The 17774-nt window shown below is 43.6% G+C and overlaps 1 protein-coding gene across 1 annotated transcript; it reads left to right on the top strand.

Annotated features, from left to right (window-relative positions):
• The first annotated feature begins 681 nt into the window (after nucleotides 1-681).
• Nucleotides 682-1794, top strand: LOC109130871 (uncharacterized). The gene has a single exon (XM_019240949.1). The coding sequence runs from the start codon at nucleotides 682-684 to the stop codon at nucleotides 1792-1794; it is 1113 nt and encodes a 370-aa protein (XP_019096494.1).
• The last annotated feature ends 15980 nt before the right edge of the window (nucleotides 1795-17774 follow it).

The raw sequence follows: 17774 nt of genomic DNA, 5'->3' as shown, positions 1-17774 counted from the left end.
GCGGAAAACATGTTTTCAAATTTTTTACCCAGTCAAAATGAGTCGCAAAGGTAATTTTAGGAAAGCGGTATTTCCTTGTGCATTCTAGGTAGATGGGATTAGGACTTACTCTTGGATGCTCGTGCAGATGTATGACCGTGGAAGCGAAGATGGATGGTCGTGGGCTGATGAAAGAGCTGATGAAGAGGAGTGGCGAGACTCATCGGAAGGTGAACAATTTGATAATGAAGGAGAATGGCAAGAACCGTTAGAAGGTGATCAATATGATGTCGAGGGAGAATGGCAAGAACCATTGGAGGATGATCAATTTGATGCTGAAGAAGACTGTCAAGAACCGTTAGAGGATGATCCATATGAAGTCGAAGAGGAGTGTAAAGAACCATTGGAGGGTGATCCATATGATATCGAGGGAGAAACAAAATCAAGAGAGACTGACGATCTAACGACAGAGAGGTCGAGTTCCGGAAGAAGTGGGTCGCAAGGATCTTCATCCCGATCTAGATCCCATGAAAGATCAATATACATGATGGAATCATTATTTGGTGTTTTAGATGAAGAGATTGGTTTTATCCGCGATTTAACAATACTGGTCGACAACCATCAAATTTCCATCAAACACCATATGGAGTGCGATCTGCATATCACGAACCATATGAACCAGGGAGGGTGCCTCCAAGACAAATGAATGTCACTGAAGAGCCAAGACAAAGGAGTGTACCAGCGGAGCCAAGACAAAGGAGTGCACCCGAGGAGCCAAGACAACGGAGCGCGCGCGAAGAGCCACGACGTTCAGAGAGTGGAGCAAGAGACCCTATGTTATCTGTGTTCCAAGAGATATTAGCACATATGCGAGAACAATCGTCACGCCCAAGTGCATCAGAGGCCCCGAGCTTCCTGAAGATTGTGAAGATCATGAAAGATTTGGGAACCGATAATTTTAGAGGAGGATCAAACACGTTTGAAGCAGATCAATGGTTGCAAAACCTGGAGAAGAATTTTGACGCAACCCGATGCCAAGAAGACTACAAGAAAGACGTTGCAGTATACTACTTGAAGGATGATGCTAGTGATTGGTGGGCTAGTGTGAAGAGACACTATGGTCAAACAAATCCAACATGGACGGAGTTTCGAAAGGAGTTTAAAGGAAAGTATTTTCCACCGGAGGCTAGAGATAGATTAGAGAATGAGTTCATAAGCTTGGAACAAGGCGAGAAGAGCGTTCGAGAACTTGAATCAATCTTTACTCGACTACGGAAGTACGTGTACCGAGGACGAGAAGATGAAGCAGTTATGGCACGTCACTTTTTACATGCGCTACGACCAGACATCCAGGGTAGGCTCATGTCTGTAACTTACCAACGAGTTGATGAGTTGGCTGAGAGAGCTGTAAACATGGAGGAGAACATAGAAATGGAGAAGGAAGCCATCCGTCAAGACCAAGAGAAGAACAAGGCGAAGATGATGTCAAGTGATGGCAAAAGTCGAAAGAGGAGTCAATTCAACCAAGAAGGGCGTAGTCCAAAGCCAAAGAAAGGAGGAGTTGTGTGTTACTCATGTGGAGAGTCGGGCCATTATTTTCGAGAGTGCTCAAAGGCAGAAAGGAGTTATCGCCCAGTGCCATCTCACATCATATGTTATAATTGTGGCAGGGGTGGCCATTACAAAGCATCATGTCCGATGAACAATGCCATAGTAGCAGTGCCAGAAGCAAGATATCCCCCACTGACCAGTCCCGAAGATGAGCAACCGGTGAAGCGGCAAGTAAGAGAGGATCGCGTGTATCCTTCCCCTTAGGTAGTTAACCCTTAAACCTTCATGACCGTTGGTCGCCGGGAAGGTAAGTGTGGGTGCTAACTCCCTTTTTGTGTGCTTGTGTGTTTGTGTGTTTGTGTGTATGTGGTTTTGTGGTGTGTCGCGTGTCTAGGCTTGTGTAGCATTTAGTGGTGCTAGTCTAGTCTTAGTTGTTGTGTGTAGGAAGCCTTCTAGCTAAGAGTGGTTAGAGAACCCTTAGTGTTAGGCCGTGTAGGGAAACCTTAGTGTTATAGGTTAAACCCTTTCCTAGCCTTATAGTGGAGCTGGTGAGTGTTGAGTTTGGTTGAGCAAGTAGAGTTGGTTGCTGAAAGCAAGTTCGTGATCAAGAGAGTTAGTCGAGTTCGAGCGCACAAGAAGAATAAGAGAAGCAAGTCAAGACGCATTAGAAGGAGGAGCAGAGGAGTTCACTAGAATTCGAGGACGAATTCTAATAAGGGAGGGTGGGGGAGAATGTAATGACCATCACCGCGGAGTAAAATTTAAAATAAAAACCCCTGGCCAAAGGACCTGGAAAGGACATGAAAAGAAGGCGAGGAAGGAAGGTAGAAGATTTGCTGAAGAAGTGTCCGAGAAATTCTGGACGGACCAGGAGATGGCCGAGGTACCATGTACCATGTATCATGTACCATGTACCATGTACCATGTACCACGTACCATGTACCATGTACCATGTACCGTACCATGTACCGTACCACGTACCGCGGATGTAACGCGTACCAAAGAGCCGAGACATACCGCAGAGACGTCTGGGACTTGCCGCAGTTTGGAGACCGTGCCGTGACGAGGAATGTCGACTGCACCACGGTATAGCGTCGCGACCAGACAAGATTCCTTATTTTGACCAATAGGATTTCATGCAAAAAGTGAAGAAACATAATCATTATGTTTTCACAAAATTGACCAATGGGATTGCATGCAAAATCATCATTTCATGGTTGAAACAAGAGTGAGACAACATCATTGTCCACCTTTGGAATTGACCAATGGTCTCTCATGCAAATAAAGGAGGAGGAAGCATCATCATTTCTTCACCTATGAATCGCCCAATGACGAAGCATGCACCAAAAGATTGCGAGACAAGAATATTCCATGGGAGATTTTAAACTTGCTCACCAAGTTTGCGAAAAGGAGAACACTTGCTCGCCATGCATTGGTTGCTCCAGCCGCCCAAACTCACACCTTTCCACTATAAATAGAGACCCCTTAGGAAGCCATTGTCGTTGCCTTCCACCCTTAGAGAAAAAGAGAGAAAGTTAGAGAGTTAGAGAGAGAAGTTAGAGTTAGAAGGTTAGAAAGAGAGTTCTTCCTTAGAAGCTTTTCTCTTCCGCGAGTTGTTAGCCGCGTCCGCATAGGTCGTTAGCCGAGTGCCACCGTAGGAGCTGTTCGCGTCTAGGTCTCACCAGTTAGGACTAGAAGTCTGTTAGAGTCGTTTCTTTCAGCCAAGTCCAGGTGAGTTTCGAAGCATGTAATATGGTACATGATAGGTGGGCTTTTAGTTGAGTTTTGCTTAGGATTTTTGAGTTAAATCTAGGCACCATTGGGTAGATTCATTTCTTTTCTTCTAGATTGAGTTCTAGAAAGTTAAGTCTCGTTTATTGCTTGTTTGCATGTTGGTGTGAGGTTGTGTCTAGCTCTTAGTCTCTAGATTTCATTCTAGTTCTTAAGTTGCTTGTTTGTTGTTGCATGTTGCTTTGTGTGCATTTCATGTAAGTGTTAGTTGTTTGCATGTTTAGCGCTTAGTCTCTAGATATTTCTGTAGTTACTTAGGCTTCCATGTAGTTGTTTGTTGCTTGCATGTAGCTTGTATGCTTTGCAGGTTTTTTTTGGTTGTGTGATGAGGTTGTGCAGGAGAAGACTTCCCCAAGGCCGTAATCTGAGTGGATTACGAAGACTCGGAGAGACGGGATAGCTGCCTAGGGCCGAGTAGTACACGATGGTGTAATCGAGTGCGCCTGAAGAGAGGGACTCGCAGGTGATGTTCTATACTCGCGTGCCTTTGTGGCTGCGAGTATAGGTGTTCACGGGTATGGGGAAAGTGATGAAGTGGTGGAGTGAAGGAATGAAGGGCCCTTGGACTTGAAGATGAAGAAGAGTTGTTAGCTTCCGCATGCGTATACTATGATAGTATACTTGGAGTTTGCTTGACTAACTTGCATATTAGCTTGCTTGTTTTTCTTGTATTTGGCTTGCATGTTGCATTTGACTGCTGCATGTAGTGTAGTTGTTTAGCTTGCATTTTGTGTATTGTTTGCTGGGGTTGGGGTTGAGTTTTGGTTTCTTGTTAGGTTCCCGAACTCACTGAGTGATTAGCACTCAAGACTCCATAATTTGTTTTGCAGGTAACCTTAGTGGGAAAAGCCTTAGAGGGGGAGCGCAGGACGTTAGGCCAGCCGGTGTAGTTTTGTATTGCCTTTGCAAGGTGTTTTGTTGTTGTATTTTAAATAATCGCATTTTGGCTCTAGGCTTGGTACCAAAAACTTATGAATGTTTTGTGAACTTATTTCGTTAAGTAATAAAAGTTTGAAAGTTGTTTAATTTATCTTGGTGTGAGTTCGACTGGTACTAGCCTTATCCGGGCCAAGACAACGCACCAGGCCGCGAGGGTTGCAAAGCCTAAGCAGTCTCGGTCGCGGGCGGAATTGTGCTAAGGAGGACCGGTCGGGAAGTCTGCAGCTTCCATCCCTCGACTGGACCACCCCGGCTCAGTTCCCATAGTAGCGTTCTGTGGCTGTCCGTTGGCCTGCATGGTCATAGGACGGTTCGGGGGCGTTACAGTCATCGCCTAGTGCCATCATATGTTATAATTGTGGCGAGAGTGGCCATTACAAAGCATCATGTCCGATGATCAATGCCATTGTAGAAGTACCAGAAGAAAGATATCCCCCACTGACCAGTCCCGAAGATGAGCCACTTGTGAAGTGGCAAGTTAAAGAGGATCGTGTGTATCCTTCCCCTTAGGTAGTTAACCTGTAAACCTTCAGGATCTTGTGGTCGTCGGGAAGGTAAGTTTGGGTGCTAACTCCCTCTTTGTGTGATTGTGTGTTTGTGTGTTTGCGTGTTTGTTGTCCTGTTGTGTGTTGGTGTGTTTGTGTGTTTGTTGTTGTGGGTCTAGGCTTTTGTAGCATTTAGTGGTGCTAGTCAAGTCCTAGTTGTTGTGTGTAGGGAGCCTTCTAGCTAAGCGTTGTTAGAGAACCCTTAGTGTTAGGCCGTGTAGGGAAACCTTAGTGTACTAGGTTGAACCCTTTTCCTTAGCCAGTTAGAGGAGCCTGTGAGAGTTGATTTTGGTCGAGCAAGTTGGATTGGTGGCTGAAAGGAAGTTCGTGATCAAGAGAGTTAGTCAAGTTCAAGTGCACAAAGGAGAAGAGAAGAAATGAGGCAAGACGCATTAGAAGCAGGAGCAGAGGAGTTCAATGGAATTGGAGAACGAATTCCTATAAGGAGGGGAGAATGTAGTGACCGTGCTAAGAGTAAAAATCCAAAGTCAAAATTCATCGGACCAAGGGAGGTGGGAAGACAAAGGAGGCTGAACAAGGAAAGACCGTCGAGACAGAAGAAGAAAGGGCCGAGAAACTGACGATGGTACCGTACCACGTACCACGTACCATGTACCGTACCACGTACCATGGACGGTACCATGTACCGCAAGTCCATCCGTGACAGTACAATGATCCGATCGTTGACAATACACCGTTCGTTGACCGGACCATTGACCCATACGCCGTACCGTTGACTTCGATGCAGAACCGCGACCTGGAATGTTTGTACATCCATGTGGAGCGCGTGAAGGAGGAGATTCATCTCGTCTTGATTTCCCAATGAAATTGCATGCAAGAAAGTGGAGACATAATTATTACTTTTCTTAAAAAGTGACCAATGAGATTTCATGCAAAAAGAAGTGAGAGACATAATCATTTCCTTCTTAAGAAATGGCCAATGGAGTTTCATACAAGAAGAAAGGAGAGATTCCTTCCACCAACTCATGCTCGATTTCTCCAAGTGTTCAGCATGCAAGTTTTCTCTCTTGCCATTCGCCCACCCAAGGAGAAAGGAGAGAAGGCATTTGTTCCACATGCATTGGCGAGTGCCACCACCCAACTTCTCTTTATAAAGAAGCCCTCCCCTTCTCATTTTCGCAAAGTAAAGAAGAAAGAAGAGAAAAGAGGGAAAGGAGAGAAAGGGAGAAAGGAAAGAAAAAAGAGTGAAGGAAGAGCAAAACCAAAACTCACACTGTCCGCTATAAATAGAGCCCCATAGGAAGCCATTTTCGTTTGCCTTCCACCCTTAGAAAAGAGTTAGAGAGAAGTTAGGGAGTGAGAAAGAGAGAGAGTTCCGGGTAGAGTTTTTCTGTCCTGCGTGTCCTTAGCTGCGTCCGTCTAGCATCAGCCAAGGCCAGATTTTGCATCCGTAGCCGTGTGTCGCCATAGGATCTGTTCGCATCCAGTTCTTGCTAGTTAGCATTAGGATTCCGAGTAGATCCAAGCCCAGGTGAGTCTCGAAGCATGTGATATGGTACATGATAGGTTGGGTTGTTGGGTGTTTTTCCTTAAGTTTTGTGTGATAGACTTAAGTGTTTAGGTTTGTTGGGTAGTGTTGAGTTTGCTTAGGATTTTTGTGTTAAATCTAGGCATTATTGGGTAGATTCGTTTCTTTTCTTCTAGATTGAGTTCTAGGAAGTTAAGTCTCGTTTATTTCTTGTTTGCATGGTTGTGTGAGGTTGTGTCTAGCTTTAGTCTCTAGATTTTCTAGATTCTTAGGCTTGCATGTTGCTTGTTTGTTGTTGCATGTTGCTTTGTGTGCATTGCATGTTGTTGTTATTGCATGTAGTTGGTGTACCTTGCATGTTTGCTTGGTTGTGTGTTGAGGTTGTGCAGTTGAAGACTTCCCCAAGGCCGTAGTCAGGGTGGATTACGAAGACTCAGAGAGACGGGATGGCAGCCTAGGGCCGAGTTTACACGATGGTGTAGTCGAGTGCGCCTGAAGAGAGGGACTCGCAGGTGATGTTCTATACTCGCGTGCCTTTGTGGCTGTGAGTATAGGTGTTCACGGGTATGGGGGAAGTGATGAAGTGATGGAGTGAAGGGCCCTTGAAGATGAAAAAGAGTTGTTAGCTTCCGCATGCGTATACTTTGATAGTATACTTTGTTGGATGACTAACTTGCATATTATTTTGCTTGTTTTTCTTGCATGTAGCTTTCATGTTGCATTTGAGTGTTGCATGTAGTGGTAGCTTGTTTAGCTTGAATGTTGTGTGTTGCTTGCTGGGGTTGGGATTGGGTTTGGTTTCTTGTTAGGTTCCTGAAATCACTGAGTGATTAGCACTCAAGACTCCATAATTTATTTTGCAGGTAACCTTAGTGGGGAAAGCCTTAGAGGGGAGCACAGGACATTAGGCCTGCCGGTAATGTGACTTGTCTTGTAATATTTTGTTTTAAAAATCTTCTACAATCAATAGTATTATTCTTTAAAATCTCACAAAATCACAAACTGCTTTTTTTTAAAATAAAATAAAATATCAGTTTCACCAAAAAAATCCAAAAACTCACTTTAGTCTCCTAAAATCCAAAATTTATTATATTCTACATAATCTTCTAGCTTCTAAAATCTATGTTTCAATTTACTCCCACTGACAGTTAATGTGTGCAATGTAATTGTAAAATTTAACACATAATCTTTTCTAGAGTACTCGGTTATTTTTTGCAAAATTTGGAAATGCAATTAAATATATATATTTGGTGAAACTCTTCCGAGAATAAATCTAATGAATTCGTAGTTAGGTCAATTAAAAAAAAAGAAGAAGTTGTAAACGAATCCAAAGACTCTTGTGTCGTGAGTCAGACGAAGGAGTGTCAAGGGATGTGAAGAGGGTTTGAATGTAGTAAGGTTCAATTTATGGAAAAGCTTAGGGATTTGAAGAATAAGTATGAGAACAATCTTCGTAAATTCAAGAATGGTGATGGTTAGCCCAAATTGAATTGTATGTTATCAACAATATTCTTGAAACTTTGGTCGTCTTCTCATGAGTTTGGGTGCGGCAAAGGAAACACTACACACAGAAGACCAAAGTATACAATAGGAATGTATATGAAATGATGATAAAATAAAGGGAAAATTGGAAATAAATGATCTTTTTCCAAATCTTTGTCCATCTACACTTTATTTTTGTAGGTTTGGTTATATAAGGTTTAATATGCTTTTTACCCAGTTTTACCCTCATTTTTAAAAATAAGATAATAATATAGGAAACCTAAACCTCTAATTGATTGAGAGACTTCAACAACCATCAAAACCCTTTTTTTGTTTCTCCCCTTTCAAACATCGGTGACATCCAACATCAAACATACTTTGCTCTATTTCATAGTCTTCTGAAACCATCACCTTCAACTTTTCAAGAGACGTAGTGGGTTGCAAAGTCAGTAATATCGCACGTTTTTCTTCATCATCAATAAATCTTGCTCGATTTCTCCAAGTGTTCAGCATGCAAGTTTTCTCTCTTGCCATTTGCCCACCCAAGGAGAAAGGAGAGAAGGCAATTTTTCCACATGCATTGGCGAGTGCCACCACCCAACTTCTCTATATAAAGAAGCCCTCTCCTTCTCATTTTCGCAAAGTAAAGAAGAAAGAAGAGAAAAGAGGGAAAGGAGAGAAAGGGAGAAAGGAAAGAAAAAAGAGTGAAGGAAGAGCAAGACCAAAACTCACACTCTCCGCTAAAAATAGAGCCCTTTAGGAAGACGTTTTCGTTTGCCTTCCACGCTTAGAAAAGAGTTAGAGAGAAGTTAAAGAGTGAGAAAGAGAGAGAGTTCCGGGTAGAGTTTTTCTGTCCCGCGCGTCCTTAGCTGCGTCTGTCTAGCGTCAACCAAGGCCGCATTTCGCGTCCGTATCCGTGTGTCGCCGTAGGATCTGTACGCGTCCAGTTCTTGCTAGTTAGCATTAGGATTCCGAGTAGATCCAAGACCAGGTGAGTCTCGAAGCATGTGATATGGTACATGATAGGTTGGGTTGTTAGGTGTTTTTCCTTAAGTTTTGTGTGATAGACTTATGCGTTTAGGTTTGTTGGGTAGTGATGAGTTTGCTAAGGATTTTTGTGTTAAATCTAGGCATTATTGGGTAGATTTGTTTCTTTTCTTCTAGATTGAGTTCTAGGAAGTTAAGTCTCGTTTATTGCTTGTTTGCATGTTGGTGTGATGTTGTGTCTAGCTTTAGTCTCTAGATTTTCTCTAGATTCTTAGGCTTGCATGTTGCTTGTTTGTTGTTGCATGTTGCTTTGTGTGCATTGCATGTTGTTGTTGTTGCATGTAGCTGGTGTACCTTGCATGTTTGCTTGGTGGTGTGTTGAGGTTTTGCAGTAGAAGACTTCCCAAAGGCTGTAATCAGGGTGGATAAGACTCGGAGAGACGGGATGGCAGCCTAGGGCCAAGTATTACACGATGGTGTAGTCGAGTGCGCCTGAAGAGAGGGACTCGCAGGTGATGTTCTATACTCGCGTGCCTTTGTGGCTGTGAGTATAGGTGTTCACGGGTATGGGGGAAGTGATGAAGTGATGAAGTGATGGAGTGAAGGAGTGAAGGGACCTTGAAGATGAAAAAGAGTTGTTAGCTTCCGCATGCGTATACTTTGATAGTATACTTTGTTGCATGACTAACTTGCATATTTTTTTGCTTTTTTTTTCTTGCATGTAGCTTTCATGTTGCATTTGAGTGTTGCATGTAGTGGTAGCTTGTTTAGTTTGCATGTTGTGTGTTGCCTGCTGGGGTTGGGGTTGGGTTTGGTTTCTTGTTAGGTTCCCGAACTCACTGAGTGATTAGCACTCAAGACTCCATAATTTGTTTTGCAGGTAACCTTAGTGGGGAAAGCCTTAGAGGGGAGCACATGACGTTAGGCCTGCCGGTGTAGTGTTATATTGCCTTTGCAAGATGTTGTGTTGTTGTAGAACAATCGCGTTTTGGCTCTAGATCCTGGTACCAAAAATGTTGTAAATGTTTTGTGAACTTATTTCGTTAAGTAATTAAAGTATGGAAGTTGGTTTTTTTATTTATGTTTGTGTGGGTTCGAGTGGTACTAGCCTTGTCCGGGCCAACACAACGCACCAGGCTGCGAGGGTTGCAAAGCCTAAGCAATCTCGGTCGCGGGCGGAATTGCATCTAGGGAGGACCGGTCGAGAAGCTGCAGCTTCTGTCCCTCGGCTGGACCACCCCAGTGCAGTTCCCACAGAAGCGTTCCGTGGCTGTCTGTTGGCCTGCGTGGTCATAGGACGGTTCGGGGGTGTTATAATCAATCTTGCGGTGATAGAAGGCTTTGTCACAACCCTCTCGTCCTTCTCCTTTGTGGTGGCGACAGAAGGCTTCGTCACAACCTTCTCGGATCCCGATTTGGAATCACTTTCAGAGCAGCCTTCATCACGGCTGATGGTTCTTTAGAAGACACTTCATTCTCTTCCCTCGACGAAAAAAGTTCTTCGCCGCTTACAGAAACTGTAGGCGGTTCATCTTCTCGTTTCCTTGACATCGTGCGATAAGTGTTTACACGACTCTCTCTCACTCACAAGTGCCTTTTGAGATTTTGCTTTATGACTTTACAACTTCTTCTTTTTTAATTCAGTTGACCTAACAACATACTTTACTTTATGAAGCCATGAACAATACTAGTATGTAGAATATGCTAGTTTGCTAATTGATAACAAAAAGTTCAAGAATAATTCTTTCAGCAAAGCTTAACAAAATTTCCATTTCAGAGAGCAACAAATAAAGCTTAAACTAATAATAAAATCTTCTAACGAGATGATTCATCCATCTTTCTTAAGAGTTGATGAAGAAACCCGGCCTTCTCCAAGTGAAAGTTAATTTCCTAGACTGCAAAGCTTCGAACTGCTCCTCAAATATCTTCTTATCCTCTGAAAAAAGCCTACATACACCTTTTTCAGCACCAAGTTCATCCATACCAAAACCCACTAAAGCTCCAACAAGAGAAGAAGACTCAACATTCTTTGACTTGCCATTCTTTGACTTCTTCCCAAACAAGCTTAGACAAGTCAAAGGCCTTGTGATAACAAGCTTTGACAAATGTCGGATCATCACCTTGTAAAACAAGCATCTCATCATCTTCAGTCCACAGATGTTGGAAGTATGGTTTCCTCTCCACTGACACGACCTTGACACTCTTTACAGTGATATGATCATGAGACCATCCAAGAAGATCCTTGAGCCTTGTTCAACACGAACACAGTTGAAGATCAATTCTTCCAGCCAAACAACCATTTGGGATACATTCCATTTGCCAAAGGAGGTTAATTTAGTTGTTAACTTGAAGAGTTTGAGGTCCAATTGGTTTAAAAGCTTCCAGAATTATGTATGGCAACCAGGTGTTGTTTCTACTAAGTCCAAGGTAAAGAAATGGTACATCCCATTTTGTTTCTCATCAGCAAAATTGGACCAAGGAGTGAAAGAGAGAGAAGTTAAAGAAATGCACTAAATGGGATTATTCAAGAGCTTATGGCCAACGAGAGCATGGAAAAAAATATTGGGGATAATACCTATCTAGTCCAGCCCACTTTGAGTCTAATACAAGTCCAAGAAAGCCCAAAATAATCACTTTATTTTGTGGTCAAAGAGGGATGACGAAAATGGAGTTTAACTCACCTTGGGAAAGACACCTTGGGAAAGACACCTTGGGAAGAGAGACATGCACCAAGGGTTGAATCTTCATTCAACTTACTATCTTTATTATCTTTTAGTTTCAAGAACAATTAATACTTGGCTTTGTTACCAAGTTTCTTATCCCTATATAAACTCATATAATCTCATTTGAGAATAATCAATCAATTTCCTTTTTATTTTATGAGTTTATCTCTTTGTTCTTTGTCTAGAACATTTCTTTGTTTCTTGGTGTGTAATATCCAAGCAACAACCTCCTCTTGCTGGACTAGTGAGTCATATCTAGCAGCCATTGGAGTTGGGAATATCAGCAGCCTTCCGCAACTGCTGTGTGACCCCTCATTCCATTAAATCTCCCTTGTTGCACCTTGCACCTTGGCGAGTATCTATCTTTTCTAATCCGGCTGAGTGATCCTCGAATTTGGGTGTATCAAGTGGTATCAGAGCCACTCAACCGGTATTTGTCTGTTCATCTTCTCATCTTCCATTTCTAAATACTTCTTCTTCTTTCTATCTCAAATCTGGGCCATCTCTTTACCTAGGCCATTTCTATATTCAAAAAAAAAAAAAAAAAGAGAAAAATAAATCCTTATATTAAAAAAAAAATAATATTTGCATTTGGCTAGGTGGTGGAAGAGAAATCCTGCTGGCTGAGGAGAAATCCAGCCTTGGAGAAATCCTGCTGGCTTAAAACAGATTTCATAAAATTCTCTTGTCTTTCTATCTTCCTTCTTCCTTTGTTGTTTGGGAATTCTATTGGGTTGCTTGGATTTGTTCTCTTAGAACTTAGAGAGAAAGCTCTTGAGTGACCTACCAAAATTGAGAGAAACACTTTTGTGTGTGAGGATTTTTTATCTGCTAAGTTTTGGTGTTAAGTTTTCAGGAAACCATGGAAAGTGATGGAGAAAGAGATCGGCCAAGAAATTATGTTGCTGGGCTATCTAACTTGCAAATGAGGGCATTGAAAGACACTATTACTAACCTTATGATTACAGGTCTAGAAGAACTACACCAGAGGGTCGACGAGATTCAGAATGGCCAACAAACCAATTCTAGAGCCGCAGCCAGGAGAGAACGTTCAAGGAGGACTCACTGGCCCGAGGAGGAAATTGAAGAAGAGGAGTTCCATGAAGAAGATGATTGATCCATCAAACGACTTAGACGAAGTCATAGAAATCGTGATCAAGGTGATGTTAATCCTTTTGGTACAAGAAATGACAATTTAGGTGGTTTAAAGCTTAAAATTCCAACCTTTGAAGGTAAAAACGATCCAGATGCATATCTTGAGTGGGAGAAAAAGATTGAGTCGGTTTTTAGTTGTCAAAACTATTGTGAGATGAAGAAGGTACGATGTGCAGCCACTAGATTTTGTGATTATGCTATTACTTGGTGGGATCAGTTGGTGATAAACAAGAGGAGAAATGGAGAACACCCCATTGAGACTTGGGCAGAATTGAAGTCTATGTTGAGGAAGCGATTTGTTCCGCACCATCACCAACAAGAAAGGATGTCTCGTGTTTCTAAGGAAGAGAAAGCTGTTTTTGTTTCGTTACCATCACCAAAGGAGCATAAGGAGTTGCTAGTTCAGGATAATCTGTTGAAAATAACAAATTCACCGAGTGAGAAAACGGAAGCCGACGAACCAAAGCAAAAAGAGATCAGAAAAGATCATAGTGAGGAACCTGCGAAAGAAGGCATGATCATCAACAACCTTGGTAGTATGGATGATTCACCTAATGCACCAACAAAGAGAGAAAAGTCAACGGTACACTTCTGGTCAAGTAAGACGGAACAAGTTTTGGATCTTGAAGGAAAAAAGAAAGGTCTCAATTGGTGGCAACTTGTCCTCTGGGAAGGTTGTTAAAGGGTGGGGACCAGGGTTCGAGGAACGCATGACGCACCAATAACCTACTGGTGGATTTGGATATCCACAGTGATGGGTTAGGATCGATGCCCTGTAGGGCCAGCTTGGGGTCTGTTGGGCCGGCTAGCGGAGGGCTAGTGGGGTCCACGGACGGTCCGTTGAGGCAGCTAGCGGAGGGCTAGTGGGCTCTGATGCCAAACTGAAACGACCTGACCCGTTTTTTTTTTAAATTAATAAATAATAAATATAAATATAATATAAACTACAACTAGTGGTCCCATACCCACTAGCCACCTATCTACAACCACAATCAACAGCCGAAATAACAATACCAATAAATATCTAATAATAACATAACCAATAATAATCCATAACAACAATCCAATAATCAAACATCAGGAAACATGAAACTGGCAACCTAACAATGATTCTAAAGACCCAACTCTACCAACCTAGCAACGCCAGACAACATATAATCGAGTCCCTAGAACATCCTCCTCTTCATCGCCTTGATTCCACGATCACACTTTGCCTTTACCTGCCCCACAAACACATATTGAGATGCATGAGTATTTGATAAATACTCAGTGAGGTAATCCTCCCATCTACTGGGCTATACACACAAGCAACAATGATTCCAATGTTCCAAACAAACAACAAACAAAACATACAAACCAGGAAAACAAACATCGTCTCGCTGGAAGGGAGGTGTCGACCGACACCAGCCAACTGTCGACCGACACCAGCCAAGTGTCGACCGACACTAGCATTGGTGTCGACCGACACTACCCCACAGTGTCGATCGATGCCGTTCTGCTGGTGTCGATCGACACTACCTCTGCAACTGCATTCCGCACGAAGCCGAGAGTCGAATCCCAAACCTTCACCAAATCGTCCAATACTCAAAACCCAAGCCGAAAACATCCATATGAACCTGTAGCAACCAATCCCAGCAAGAAAAACACACAAAACAACAACAAACAAGCAAGAGCAAGGAAATCAAAGGCTTAGATTAGCCATGGTCATGCACTCACCTCTCTGTAGGAAGATTCTGATCAACAATGAACGAATCCACACTCCCAGAAAGCTTCCCACATGTTCCTAGCCTTGAATCCTCACTCTCACAGCAAGATCTCACCCACAAAGCCTTAAAATCTCACAAAACTCACCAAAAACTCAAGAACCAACTTTTCTCTTCTTTTTCCGCTTTGATTCAGCGGCGAGACAACAATAAAACACGACCTAGGTCGTTTTTCTCACTTAATAGTCCGGTTCTGTGGTTTTCCTAAACCAAACCATCCAAAAAAGCCAATTGAATCCATCTGGTCGAACCAGAAATTACTGGTGTCGATCGACACCCACCCCCAAAACAAAGAGATTGGCTCGTGGGTGTTACAATTCTCTCCCACCAATATAGATTCGTCCTCGAATCTCAACCAACCATCAGTCAAGGACTCCCGTGCCACCGTCTCCACGACCCGCACTCCTCCGACCGATCTATGAAAGGTCACCTCTAGGCGATAGACCCACGCTCTAAGCATTATTTGCTCTCGACTTTTGGACTTTCCTTTACTCATAGGCCTAAACCTTGAGTTTTTATTGGCTCCTCATGAGACCTAAGTCTGCATGCCATAATGTTGGCTCCTCATCGGGCCAAAGCCCGCATGCCATAATATATAAGGGAAAATCCAATACTCATCTCTCGGGTTGCCACCCTACAGCGCGCCCCCGGATCGTCATCCGAAGTTGATATACCAACCATATCCCCTAGCCACAAAGTCTCAGAATATGGCAGTACTAGGAGAACCTAAGTCCCCCAAGAGTCGCGAGCAAACAATTCTAAACACGTCTTAGTCCTATCCCTATCCAGGTTTCCTTCCCGTGGCTCGTGTAAAATATCTCAATGTCCTACAAACCACATATCCCCTCACTGGGATACCTCATGACCACACATTGATCATCTCACTGCCGCAAGGGCCGCCACAAAGGCCAAACAAATGTCCCAAACAGGACCGCCACCAAGGCGAAACAAATGTTCTAAACAGGATCGTCACAAAGACCAAACAAATGTCCTAAACAGGACCGTCACAAAGACCAAACAAATGTCCTAAACAGGACCGTCACAAGGACCACACCAATGTCCTAAAAAGGACCGTCACAAAGACCAATTGTCCCGAAGGACCGCCTAAACAGGCACTCTGCCTAAACAGCCCGCCACAAAGGCCACACATCTGGCTAAACAGCCTGCCACAAAGGCCACACATCTGGCTAAATAGCCTGCCACAAAGGCCACACATCTGGCTAAACAGCCCGCCACAAAGGCCACACATCTGGCTAAACAGCCCGCCACAAAGGCCACACAATGTCTCAAAAGACTGCCACTAAGGCCACACAATGACTAAAAAGTCCGCTACTAAGACCAAACAAGCCCCTCCACGGCTTCCTCCACTAAAATGGACAAAATTTTAACTCACATAAAACTTTCCACTTTTTCCCACTTTCCACTTTTGGAAAATTCTAATTCAGGAAACTTTCCTCCAAAAACCCCCGCCTCACGGAAACTTTTTACCCCTAGCACCACCTCATCTTGTTACTTAGTCGCACAACCAACCACCCCAAGCGACCAAGGAAACAAGAGAGATGGGATGAAATACTCCATTCCCGCTCCAGCCACGGATTACAGATGGGACCAGGCCAGACAAGCTTAAGTCGCGGCTTGCTTCTCATACCACTTCTTAAACCTTGCCTTCATCCTCGCCTCAGCTCCCAAGTCTGCTCCTCAACACCATCACAGTTCCAAAGGACTCTCATCAAAGGAATCTTCTTCTTCCGAAGTTCCTTGATCCTCCTCTCCAGAACCCTCACTAGTCTCGCCTCCAAAGTCATGTTAGGCTGAAGATCCTCAGGAATCTTAGCTAACAACTGATCATCCTCACGGAGACACTTCCTCAACATAGAAACATGGAAAACCTTATGGAATGCACACATAACCTCAAGTAACTCCAGTCTATAAGCCACTGGTCCGTCACGCTCAATCACTTTGAAAGGACCCATATACCTTGGACTCAACTTAGTCTCAGTCAATGACCTGTTCGGACCCCGCAACATGGCCATCTTGAGGTACACTCGGTCTTCTACCTGAAACTCAAGATCTCTCCTCCTCCTATCCGCATAACTCCTCTGCCGATCCTGAGCCTCCTTCATGTTCAGCTTGAGAACCCGAATCTTCTCTGAGGTCTCCCGAACAAAATCTGCCCCGTAAATGCTCCTCTCCCCCACCTGAGTCCAGCATAACGGTGTACGACACGACCTCCCATACAAAGCCTCATAAGGAGCCATCTTAATACTTGCCTGATAACTGTTGTTGTAAGTAAACTCTACCAAGCTCAAGTGATCTGCCCAATGGCCTCCCCACTCCAACACACACATCCTCAGCAAATCCTCTAGCGTCTGGATCATCCTCTCCGACTGTCCATCTGTCTGGGGATGATAAGCTGTACTCATATGCACCTTAGTGCCCATCTATGCCTGAAACGCTCTCCAGAACACCGAAGTGAACTTAGAATCCCTATCAGACACAATGCTCGCTGGCACCCCATGTAACCTGACTATCTCCTTCACATACTTCTTAGCCAAGACCGCTGCTCCATCAGTCTTCTTAATGGCCAGAAAATGTGCCGACTTAGTCAACCGATCCACAATGACCCAAATAGCATCAAACGTCCTGGACACTGGAAAACCTACCACTAAGTCCATAATAATCATATCCCACTTCCACTCCGGAATGGGAAGACTCTTCAGTAACCCTCCTGGAACCTGATGCTCAGCCTTCACTAGCTGGCACACATCGCACCTCGCGACCCAACTAGCTACACCCTTCTTCATCCCGACCCAATGATAGTATCTCTTGAGATCACGGTACATCTTAGTCGCTCCTGGATGAATAGAAAACTTGCTCCCATGAGCCTCTCTCAGGATCTCCTGCCTCAACTGCACACAAATCCGACCGTGCACCAAGATAGTACCATTATCTGAGTCCTGATACTCTGAATCAACATCCTTTGAGGCATTCACCAGCCCAAATCCCCCTCCTGAGCCAACCGCACTTTGCTCAGAAGATCTGCTCTATCAACCGCCTCCAAACCCAATAGTTCCTGAGATACAGCACACAAACTCAACGCACCGATCTCTCCTACCAGAGACTCCATCTCCTGCTCCTGAGCTGAAGCTACCCTCTTCCGACTCAGAGCATCTGCAACCTAGTTAGCCTTACCAGGGTGGGGTCGTTTTTTACCAAACTGGAACGACCCAACCCGTTTTTTTTAATTAATAAATAATAAATATAATATAAACTACAACTAGTGGTCCCATACCCACTAGCCAACTATCCACAACCACAATCAACAGCGGAAATAACAATACCAATAAATATCCAATAATATATTAACCAA

Source organism: Camelina sativa, chromosome 19, assembly GCF_030686135.1.
Source record: "Camelina sativa cultivar CO46 ecotype springtype chromosome 19, ASM3068613v1".
Taxonomy (NCBI): Eukaryota; Viridiplantae; Streptophyta; class Magnoliopsida; order Brassicales; family Brassicaceae; genus Camelina; species Camelina sativa.
This window is presented reverse-complemented; position numbering and strand designations above follow the sequence as displayed.

Bases quoted from the DNA above. Each gene is read 5' to 3' on its own strand.
- LOC109130871 (XM_019240949.1), top strand. From the start codon at position 682: ATGAATGTCACTGAAGAGCCAAGACAAAGGAGTGTACCAGCGGAGCCA.